Source organism: Manis pentadactyla, chromosome X (assembly GCF_030020395.1).
Source record: "Manis pentadactyla isolate mManPen7 chromosome X, mManPen7.hap1, whole genome shotgun sequence".
NCBI lineage: Eukaryota > Metazoa > Chordata > Mammalia > Pholidota > Manidae > Manis > Manis pentadactyla.
In genome coordinates, this window is record NC_080038.1 from 8,518,347 (window position 1) to 8,530,381 (window position 12,035).

General features: G+C 42.8%; 1 protein-coding gene across 1 annotated transcript in view; it reads left to right on the forward strand.

The window, feature by feature from the left end:
• Positions 1-12,035, forward strand: part of EGFL6 (EGF like domain multiple 6) — a 65,250-nt gene that overhangs the window by 49,106 nt on the left and 4,109 nt on the right. The window contains 4 exon segments of the mRNA XM_057495979.1: positions 2,797-3,123; positions 4,153-4,233; positions 8,702-8,803; positions 11,204-11,469. Of these exon segments, the coding sequence (XP_057351962.1) occupies positions 2,797-3,123; positions 4,153-4,233; positions 8,702-8,803; positions 11,204-11,469 (776 nt within the window).

The following is a 12,035-nucleotide window of genomic DNA, read 5'->3' on the forward strand; positions in this document are numbered from 1 at the left end:
ATAATATCTGGCCCTTAATATTGCTTTGACAATTACACGAAACAATCCATGCAAAATAAATGTCTGCATAAAGGGCTTTTTGCTCCAGCCCAGAATATATGAAGTGCTCAATGGCCACGCACTAGTAGAAAGGGCGGTAGGGGCAGTGGCTGCTTTACCAAAATTCAACAACTGTTTCCACTGAAAAGCAGCTTCCTTAGTCATTAGAATTACGCTTCTGATTTAATTCCATTTATAGAGAGCATATTTAAGAGCAGAGGTGTGGCTACAACCAGGCCATTCGAATTTTTTTTTCATTTGAATGAAACTTGGAGGTATAGCCTGCAAAATCTTTTTTCACTCAGTAAATGATTTTACACATTCCGGCAATGAATTCTGAAGATAATAGCAAACGGGCCAAATATATGTGGGGCACTAATCTTATAATTGACATGTATTCATTCGTTTAAAGCTCATAAAAACCCTATTCTTATCCTAACTTTATAAATGGAGACAAAGAGAAGTTAAGTGTTGGTTTCAGGACACACGACTAAAAGATGTGGGAACTGTAAATCAAATCCAGGAAACTGAGCTCCAGGCCTGTGTGCTCAACACAGGATAGGGGCGTCCATGACCTCTGGCTGCTCTGCGACAGAGACCTCACCTGGCCCCTCCCCGACAGTCTCCTGTCTCGGCCTTTCTGCCAGATGGTGAGAGAGCCTCTGGTGAACTAAGTAAGCGCAGGTGAATGAATGTCAAAGTCATATTCCTCCTGGGAAACGCTCTCACATCCTGGTGATCTTCTCTAAGGTAGGATTTTCAAGTAAGGAAGAGGTCTTAAGAAATCTCAGATCTTCAAAGAGAGATCATCAGCTTCATTTATGGAAGATTGACCTGTAGATCTGAGAACTCTGGAATTCCCTGTTTTTATGTCTGAGTTCCCCAAACATGCCAAAGACCCTCTCACTGCAACTTCTCCCACATTTTTGTATTCTCAAAAAGATGATGCAATAATCAAGAACTTTTTAGGAGAAACAATCATCAGTTAAGGTTAAATTTGAAACAGCAATACTTAAAGCCAAATCTGTCCATTCGGTCATTCATATGGATAGCTTTTTTTATCCTTGCCCCAGGGCTCTATGTACATACTTAAGGGAGTGAAATTACTGACACCACAAAGCTTGGGATGGTTTGATTTTTTTTTCCAAGGGGAAAAGTGAAAACTTAAAAGCAGATGTTTAGGTTTGCGTGGTGTGGGTTGAAACTCTCTTCTCATTATTTACGAAAGGTTCTTAGTTTTATATTACTGATTGCATGGTTGAAATTTCCAGGGAGTGGGTATTTCCTGTTAATTTTTCACTCTGGGTCCTGGGAAAAGATTCAGGGAACCAGAGACAGAATTACACAGTGCGGCCTCCACAGGAAGGTCTATATATGATTGGCACATTACACTAAAACTTAGCAGGCAGCCTCTGGCAAAAAAAAAAAAGCTGAAAACAGGCCATCTGAGGGTCAGGAAAATGAGTAGTAACGCATTACTTGTATCAGTAGTAGCTGGTTTCCAACCTGTAACTACAGGCTGTCACGCTGATGAATAACTAGAACATTTCATCGAAAAGGGAAACGTAGCTCTTGCGTAACAGCTTTAGATCAATTTCAAAGTGAAAGCAAAATATTAATTAAGAGCATACATATTTTCTAAGCATTTCTCTTTCTCTTTTTGAGTATCCAAAATGTTGTGGGCTGCTTGTTTATTTTTCTACCGCTTTGGTACAGATTGAATCAGCCAAATGATGGAGAAGGAACTGAGTAGGCGAAGAGATTAAAACATCACCAAGAAAAATATTCTAATAAAATCCGAGTCCGGTTTTTCTTGCTAGTGTTCTTTTCAGGCAACTGAAACTGACGTCTACTCCTTTACCTCATTGTTCCTCAGAACTCTATTCAAATAGAATTGACTGAAGTGATTCAGGTGTTATTAGACCCTTTCTTGATTAGTCTTCAACTGGCATATGCCTAGAAATGTTATGAAAAGGTAATATATTTGATTTTAAAGATCAGTGTTTTTAATTTTTTTAATTACCTTATTGCATCAGTTTGGATATTCTTAATTATCATGAGTAGATCCCTGGGAAGAGAGGCATATATCTTTGGATTCTAGATCTCCAGGAATTTGAACCAGTCTAGAGAAAGTAACCCTTAATTCAAAAGCAGGAATAAACCCGTTAGGAAATAGGACTGGAAAAAGAGTCATTCATCTGCTCTACCCTCAAATCCTAGCTCTGCCCCTGGGCAGCTGAGTGACTTACAGCAAGCCACTCAGAGAAATCAGGTATATACACTTTGAACTAAAAATCACCATTTTTGTAGGTGACAAATGGCCCGTTATTGGCAATTTGTATAGTTCGACCTAATGCTATAGCTGTAATCTTTGAACATCAAATTTGGACAAATCCATAGGACAGTACTAGCTCTGGAGCATACCGGCATGAAAGCAGAAATATTAGAGGACCCTGGAAAATCCATCACTTTGGGATCTGCAGCCAACTTGGTGGGAGCAAGGTATCTCATGATGGTCTCTGAAGTGAGGCAAAACTAAAGCGTGTCCCCTAACAAAACATAGTTAAGTCACTGCCGTAACATTCAAACTGCTTAAAACAGATGCAAATATAATTCTTCCTAAACTATCAAGTGGTAGACCCTCATACGGGCTGATTCTGGAAGCATTCATTTACTACACTTTAAATGCTCCATTTTTCCTAAGTGTTGTAATTATCAGCCAGTGTGGAACTTCTTGCCTGTTACTGTTTGTTTTAGTTATCCCTGAAGAGCCTGTGAAGGAAGTCCTCAGAGCACGTGGTGCCATCAAAGACAGAATCAAGAAATTGCTTGCTCACAAAAAAAGCATGAAAAAGAAGGTAAAAATTAAAAATGTCCTCACAGAACCTGCTGGGACTCCCACCCCCAAGGTTAACCTGCAGCAGTTCAGCTCCAAAGAGGGCACTTCCCCAGCCGGGAATTCTAGTGGAGGGAGAAAAGGGCGTGAAGAGAAAAGGAAGGAGGGGATTGAGGAAGAGGAAGAAGATGAGAAAGCCCGGAAGAACCCCATGGAGCAGGAGCTAGGCCTTCAAGGAGATGTGTTTTGTGAGTATCACTTTTGGTTTTATATAAACTTTATGAAAAATTAATTACGGTTTCCCTTGACAAATGAAAGAAAAAGGACTATGTCATGCCTTATGTCAGATGGGTTCGGCACTAAATCCTAAGCAGCAGGGTTCTCGAGAAGGTCTGGCAGCCCCACTCTTCTGCGGATAGGAGATCAAATTTGCTGCCGCGGGACCCACAGAGGCTATCCTTTCCCCTTACCCCTGGGGTTTCCTATTTGAGGCAGACCCTCTTCCCACTCCCGGCCCAGTAAGCCTGCTTGTCCTGCTGGCACAGTTGTCTGACTGCCCAGCTCTCTGCCATGCAGCCCACACCAGAGAGACCCTGGGTCCAGGTGGATCTGCCAAGCTCTGCCTGTTCCCTTCTTGAAGGCACTTTGGACAGGCCCGCTTGATGACATGGGAATTTCACACCTGTGTGGTTATGATTAAAATGCCAAAATAGACAATTGTAGGGGAGAAAATTCTATAGTAGAGCTTAAGTTTTCTCCGTGAACGGGGTAACTGCCTTTTTCATTGGTTTCTGTGCCGAATCCACCCTTAGTCTCAGCCCTTCCAGGATGGTTTTCATATTAACACCCTGGATCCCACACAGTGAGACTTTCCATGTCATTCTCGCCAGGCATTGTTGCTGCCTCTATATTTTGCCCTGTCTGTTTTTGGCTCCATGGCTGTTGGACTTAACCAACTGCAAAGTAGACACAGGCCCACCTATCTAAGAACTAGCATCCCAACATCATCATCTCACTTAATGGAGAGAAAAAATCTCAAGACACTGTATTTCTAAAACCTGGTAAGAAGGGACGTGTTAGTAGTGTAGATGCTTAGATCACCTGAAGAACCTTTGGAAAAATGTTCTAGATGAAGAAACTGGAACCAATGTGAATGCTTTGGAGCTGTTAGGGAAACGCTGTTCTAACATCTGCCTCTTTGTTCAGTTATTCGTTCCTACCTTCTTGGCATGTGGGGTCTTAGGGTTTTTCTTAACTGATCAAATGTTGTTTATTAACCCCTAAGGTGAATGACGCAGATGAATTTGGTCCGGTTCTGGTTCAGAGAAAAGCTACAACACCCAGACTCAAACACAAAGGTAAATAATGCTTTCTCCCAAGTGGTGTCCCACATCATCTTCATTTCCTCATAGGATGAGATGATTATTTCTGTATCACTGCTTCATTCCCAAACATCCAAGGGAAAAATCATTACATCATGACGTACCATGTCAATATGAAAATAGTAGGTCCTTACTTGGTTAATACCAATAATAGAATATAATAAGGCTGCCTTCTCTCCACCAGTCCCATCTGACATGTAGAGTGAAGGGCTGAGGCAGATTGTATGTACAGAGATGGGAGAAAACTCATTTGCTTCAACTCCAACAGCTGAGGCCCCCAACATGAAAATCAGCATGCACTGAAATCTGGCCCAAAGCGCCCGTGTCAGTCACCTGCTGCCACAAGAATGCTACGCAACAACCACAAACCCTCAGTGGCCTATATTTCTGCTTCTGAGTCCACAGGTCAGCCAGGTAGTTCTGCTGATCTGAGCTGGTCTGCGTGGGGCCCACCCACGTGTCTACAGCCAGCAGTGGGCCCACTTGGTGACTTTGCTGATCTCCGCTGGGCTCTTACATGCCTGGGGCCTCAGTTGGGACAACTGGGCTGGTTCAGCTCTGCTGCATATGGTCTCTCATCCAACAAAAGGCTATCCAAGCTTCTTCTCGTGAGGCAGGAGCAGGGTTCCAAGAAAGAGAGCAGAGGCACACACACGCCTTTTGCAGTTGAGGCCCAGGACTGCCACAACAGCACTTCCACCATATTCGATCAGCCAAAGCAGGTTACAAGGCCAGCCCACACTTAAGAGTTGGGGAAGGTGCTCCAAAGTCTTATTGCAATGGGAGGGGTAAAAGTTGGGACCATTTTTTGTGAACAGTCTGTCAAAGCCTTACAATCTGGGCATTTCTTAGGCATGGCCCCTAATTCCTGAGTTTATTTAGTACTTTCACTACCTGTGACATAAATTATATGTGGCTCCTCTGCGCAGACATCAGGGAAAAGCCTGCTTATATATTTATTCTTTCTACTTGGTATAAATATGAATGCCTTGATCCTGTCTTTCCTTTTCAAACTTTCTTTTACTTACCATTATATGTGTCTTAAGTTTATGCTAATTTCATTCCCTTTTGTTTTTACCCCATGAGGACATTCTCCAATTCTATCCTTTTGGTTTGTAGGACAGTCTCCACCAGGAAGAAAGAACCCCTCTAGTTCAGTCCTCCCAATTTAATCTGAGAAGCTTCTACGAAAATCTCTGCAAAGGCTGGTGACCTTTAACCTAGCCCCTACAGGCATCCTGTTTTTCTCCCTATTTCTCCTAAATGTTCTACTTTCTTTATTTCTCTGCATCAAATATCTTATTGCCCATTTTCCTGGGTAAGAAGAAAATGTTTCATAGCTCAGGGGGTAAGCGATGTTCTCCAGGTGTCCAGAAGTGTTCCAGCTCTGCTTTACCCTTGCTACGTGACGTTAATCAATTACTTGAGTCCTCTTTGGATCCCCAAACCAACCAGGTTTCTTATTTTACTTTTTCTTCCATGAAACAGAAAGTTTACAATTTTGCGAATGCGCATGTGGCTCTGTGGCTTCAGAGGTCCTTGGGTGAGGTGTGCTAGAGCGCTCAGTCTCAATTAGAAGAGTCACGTGGGTACCACAGCTCTTCCACTTGCTGTTAGCCTGGGGCAGGTCATTTAGACTTGGGATGCCTCATTGCTTTCCTGTGTAAAGTTGGATTGAGAGCAACATTCCTCTCTAAGGTGCTGTCTTAGGCTGGTTCCCCAGAAAGAGACCCTGAGACAAGTATTTGTGTGTAAGTGGTTTATGTGGGAGGCGGTCCCAGGAAACTGGTTGGAGAGTCGGGAAGAGAAGGAGGCAATAAAGGATGCATTATCAAGTAAGTTTCCACTGGGGGCAAATGGGACTTCCCAGTGGGAAGTCTGGGAGCCAGTACAGAACACACGGCTGAGAATTGTCCTACTGAAGGGGCAAGGGAGCTGGGGTACTTACACACCAAGGCCCACCTGACATTGATTGAAGGCTGCTCCGGGAGGGTGTTAATTCCATAAAAGCAGGGAAGGGCATCACTGTGGCAACTGGACCTCCAGCCCATTGGACCCACAAAAAGACTGGAGAGAACCTGGGTTCCAGTCTGACTTCAGGTATGCATCCAACTCCAGCACACAGCGTCCTGCCCATAAAGAGATCAAACTCAAGCTTTGGTCCTATGAACACAGTATTTCATCTGTATACAGCTCTCTGTGCTTTTCAAAGTGCTTTCAAAGGTATTTTCTGATGTAATCCATACCAGCTCTGAAAGTGATGGCTGTTGATACAGCATTACTGTCTGTCAGCACTTCTGTTCCACTGCAGGCACATGGCTTTCTGCCCAAACACCCGCCACTCTGTACCATTCCATTGTCCCAGTTTATATTCCCAGTCTCCTGCATGTTGACGGAGAGGGGGAGGTTTGGGACAAATGTGCCACCACAGTTATAAACCAACTGAGAAATGTATGTTGCATTATGTGTAGACCGGTAACATCAACTTTTCAAACTAGCCGCAGCACTCACTGAAGAGTGTCAAAGACTGGAAGCAAGTATTACCTGGCATCTTTCAGTTTTAAAACTGAGACTAGAAATAAAATATCTTTGTTGGAATGGGGGAGGTAGGGATTAAGAAGAAAGGAAAGTGAGAGAAAAGACAGTGTATCTGTGTGGGCTTAGTGTATGTGCGGGATGGACGGCCCTAGGTGACGGTCTGATTTGGCAGTCTGGCCTAATTCCAGCACTCCGTGGCTGTGGCACTCAGTTTTACTTTCCTGAAAATACGTCTGATTATAGAATTTTTCTGACAAATGATGTGTGTAATATATGTGAAGTTATTTTGCAAATTAACATATGTCAACAACCAGATGCTGACACTTCTCTCTTTAGCTTTTTCCCTTTTCTTACCATTCCTTTATTCCTCAGCATAAACCGCCAAGGTCCCAAAATCAGAGCTGGAAGCTACTATTAATTATATATTAGAAGCATCTCATTTTCTCCCTTTTCCAGCGGTATTTTCTGTTATCTACATCAGTAGGCAAAATACTTTTTTTTCTTAAAGGGCCGGATAGTAAATGTTTTTACTCACTTTTTAGGCTTTGTGAGCCATAGGGTCTCTGTTGCAAGTACTCAACTCTGTCATTGGAGCTCAAATGAAAATTATATATTCATTTACAATATGTAAATGAATGGACATGGTATATTTCAATAAAACTTTATTTACAAAAACAAGCAGTGGTTAGGATGTTAATTTGCTGACTCCCAATCTACATTAAAGTAACCAGAGGCACTGTTTCAAAACTTGTACTAGCTGACTCAACTATTATGTATCTCTGACATATCTAAACAAGGCAGTTATTCTACCATAAAGAACCCTATAACAATTTAAAAACTGTGTGTCAGCTTATTTGATCCAACATAATGGTAGCTAATTTCTAACTGTGATGTTAGAATCATGAAGTATAGAAAGAAAGCTTGTCACTTACGTGCTAAATGAGTCTTGGTAACTCATGGAACACATGAAATTTAGTGTTCCACAGATCATCGAGAAAGTTCTGACAAAGTCTTCATTAGTTTGGCTAGGAGAGATTTTATTTTCTGGCCTGAATTTCACAGACTCTTGCCTATAATCTCTGTTTTGTCTTTGCTCCCGGGGATCTTGCCCATTGGCTTATTTTTTAAAAACAGTTTTTGTTTTTTGTTTTTTTTTAAGCTCACAACAGAGTTTGTCCAGAATGACTTCACAGATTTAAACTGAAACAGGGTATCTAGTTTGACATTATCCTTAAGGGCATTTCACTTGCCTTAATCTGTACTCCATGTAATTGTTATGGTTTTGCTAAATTAACATTTGTTAAGTAGAGCCCCACGGTGCTAATGGTTCAACAAAAGGCCACAAGAGAAACTAAGATAGAGAAATTTATTACTCTTAGGTCCTAGGAGGATGCACAGGACAAGCCTCGAAGGGCCACACGGGAAGGATTAGGCCTGGTGCTTACAGAGAAAAATAGGACCTGGGGCACGTGCCTTTATTGTTGTCCACATGTGGAATGCTTTGGGCTTCCCAGGCTAAAGCTGGATTGGTCAGTTCAACCCCAAAAGACTGGGGTTTTGTAAGCTCTCAGGGGATCTTATCTAAGGAGCATACACAATGGGGAGGCCCTGGAAGGCTGGGGAGACTGTTTGTCCCAAGGGTGTTGGGGAAGTCATATCAGGAACTTGGGTTTGCCTGTGTGTGCGTGCAGGCTGCCTAGGGCATGCACCTGCAGGAGGGCTGGGGTCAGTGTAAGGCCCCCACAGGCTGTCTGGTCAAACAGAATGTATGCCGAGGCAGCAGTACTGTGGAGTAGCTTAGCTAAACTCTGGACAGCAACAGAAAACTTGGCATTGCCCTCCAAGCTCCAAGTGGTAGACATTTTCTAATGATCTCGATTATGCGATGCCCCCTTTTTCTTAGCAGATTTAAGTATCTCGGTTGACTGCAGATTTGACTATGGCGTGTGTGCCTGGAAACAAGATACAGAAGATGACTTTGACTGGAACCCTGCTGAACGAGGTAATGGTATTTGAATGTCACTCTTTCACGTTCTGCAATGTGGCCCAGGGAAAGAAGGCTCTCCAGTGACAGGACTGTTACTGTTCCTATCCCGCGGTGGGTCAGGGTTATTTGTCACGTTTGGAAACTTTTAGACCGTCCACTGTCTTCCCTGATGAATGATGAACTTGGTTCAGGATATATGTCTCCTCCTTAATCCCTCTCACACCCACTGCCCCCAACAAAGAATGCTCCACAAGCCTCTTCCCCATTCACTCTCCTGCTGCTGAAAGAGAAATGTTGAAACTTATGTAAGTTTTAAGAGTATTGGGGAAAAGGTAGGAAGAAGTTGTTCCTTTTCCCCCAATTTACCAGCTGCGGTGCTATCTGTATTTTTTGTTTTTTTTGGGGGGTGGAGGGAGATAAATCTCGGAAGGGAATATGACCTCTACCTAAACCTAACTCAGTAACCTGAACTCGTGGACTGAACTTTCCCTTCTGTTGCTTAAGGATTTCTTTCTGACCACTTAAACTTGGATTTTCTCAACCTCAGCTCTGACATGTAGAATTACAGCCCTTTTCACTACCTACTGAAATCTTATTGAAGGACCCCAGCTTTCCCCTTGGGTAGAGCATTTGGCTGTCAGATCCTACTTGGAGCATAGATCAAATCCCTATGACCTGTGGCTGACTATGTAATTCCAGATGACTGTTAACACTGTTAGGGATTCCAGTTCCTTACCGATGGTTGGTATATGTATGGGGTTATATAAGCTCAGCCCTCAGTTGAAAGGTCCTTCTCCTGGACCCTTCCTCTAAGCTAATTCCTCCCAGAAATATTTCCCTTCAAGCCTTCACATGCAGTCAGGAAACCTGGATATCCCCTAACAAAAATTCCTTTTAGACCTTGGGATTAGGGTCGAGGGGATACATCCTGCACAGCAAGCTGTGTGAGTAGGGCTGTTACTAAAGATTCAGAGCAAGTGCAGGTCAAGTTTAACCAGTCTGGTGACAGCACATCTTCAGAAAAGCTATCTTGATAACTAACTTGAGTTTTTCCTTTCCAATATCATGACATCTCCAAATTTATGTCTACCAGCATTATATCACACTGGGAGCCCATGGGTTATCCTGGGATTTTGACAGCTCAAGCCATCAGCGTTGTATTAAGTTGGGTGTTTCATCAATGGGAAGTCCCCTATTTACAAACACCTGATTCACAAGTGACACTGGGGTTCTCAGCTTTTGCATCACTCAAATTGTGCTCCCTTCTCTCCTGCACCTCCATCAGATCTCTAGGTAGGCTTGTCTTTCTCTACAGAGTTAAATATAAAACAGAAACATGGGATGAGTTGACATTTTTAAAAGGATAAAATCTCAAGGACACATCAAAGTGGGCTTTACCTTGGAGAGAAAGGGAAACCTGCCATAATGGGTCAGAAGAGAGTGTTGCTGGTAGATTTGCCAAAGCATAGGAGGCCTACATTTCAGGTAAGTAATGAATACTTTTTAGGATGTCTCAGACATGTTGTTTATCTGAATTCAGCCTCTACTGGGCATCCGGTATTTTTCTTTGCTGAATCTGGCAACCTTACTAGCTGAGGAAGAAGACCAGACAGTGTCTGGGTCCAGTGAAAGCTAAGGCAGTATCAACCTGGGTCCTGCAGGTGTCTCTGGGAATTGCACTAGCAGAAGACTCCACCCCGCCCCACCCTCCAGTGTCTTCCTCCTGGCTTCTACAGGAATGTCTTCTTAGCAACTTTTTTGGACTCCGCTGTACAAGAGTGTCTGCTCTAGTTCACCAAAGCCACAACCAGAAGACTGGAGATGAAACAAACATCCACTCCCAATGGTTAAAAGAGACTTAGAAGATAGATCTTAGACATAGAAAACGTGTTTCTGTCATCCTAAATCAGAACTTGGAGGGATACATTATACCTGGTGACTTAGCTTCATGAAACCATTTGTACAAATTCATGTATGTTGTAGATTAAATACTACACTAGGGACCCACCTACGTTGCTGGTTGTCATACATGTCATTGACTCAGTGGGGAAATGCATTCCAAGGTTCAAAGAGCCAAGGTGTAAAATCCTGGAACACAAGTGCTCCATCAACTGCGAATTTCCTACAATGCTAAAAGACCATTTAATTGGCATCGTACCCCATTATCTGCTACCATCAAGCTTTGTGAATGTGGACAAATTTCTTAGTTTCTCTGACTCTTGTTTTCCTTCACTATACAACAAAGGATTTCACCTCTGTGGTCCCTAAAATCCATTTTAGCATGAAAGTTTTGTTTCCACGTTTAAAATGAAAGAGACTTCAGCCTTCCTTATAAGAAACTATCTTTTATAGCTATTTTGTACACTGTAGCCAAACCCTTTACCATGGCCTCTTTAACTATGTGTTTTTCTTCTCTTAAAGCTGTTGGCTACTATATGGCAGCGCCAGCCCTGGCAGGCCGTAAGAAGGACATTGGCTGACTAAAACTGCTTCTCCCTGACCTGCAGCCCCAAAGCAACTTCTGTTTGCTCTTTGATTACCGTCTGGCCGGAGACAAAGTAGGGAAACTTCGAGTGTTTGTGAAAAACGGTAACAATGTCCTGGCATGGGAGAAGACCAGGAGTAAGGATGAAAAGTGGAAGACTGGGAAAATTCAGTTGTATCCAGGGATTACTACTACTGAAAGTGTAAGTGGGCAAACTGTAGTAAACCAGATGTTGGCATTCTTTTTCAGTGATTCAACAAAGAAAACAAAACATTTACTGAAGTACCCAGGCCCTGGGGCTACACAGATGAATAAGACTTTCTCCCCCTACACTTCAAGGGTTTATATTCTGGAGCAAAATAGGCAAGGTAATTAATCAGCACAACTAAAGGGCAATACTTGTGAGGAGCATGCATATCACATTTGATAGAAGTGATCTGTTCCTCTCACGAGCATCCTCAAACCACGCTATAAATTCCTTAATGTGTAAAGAACATCTTGCTCACTCGTTCTCTGCCCAGCACTTAGTGACAATGAATGGAAGCTGGAAGGTCCTTTTTAAAATGTTTTTAAACTGACCTGGAGAGTGGCTGTTGTCAGGGGTCCCCAAAACCACTTTCAGGTTCCTTGATTCCCTAGAAGGCCTCACAGAATTCTGAAAAGCTGTCATATTAATGATTACAGATTATTTCGGTGAAAGGACAGAGATTAAAATCAGCAGAGGGAAAAGGCCCACAGGGCAGAGTCCATGAGGGAGTGGGAATGAGC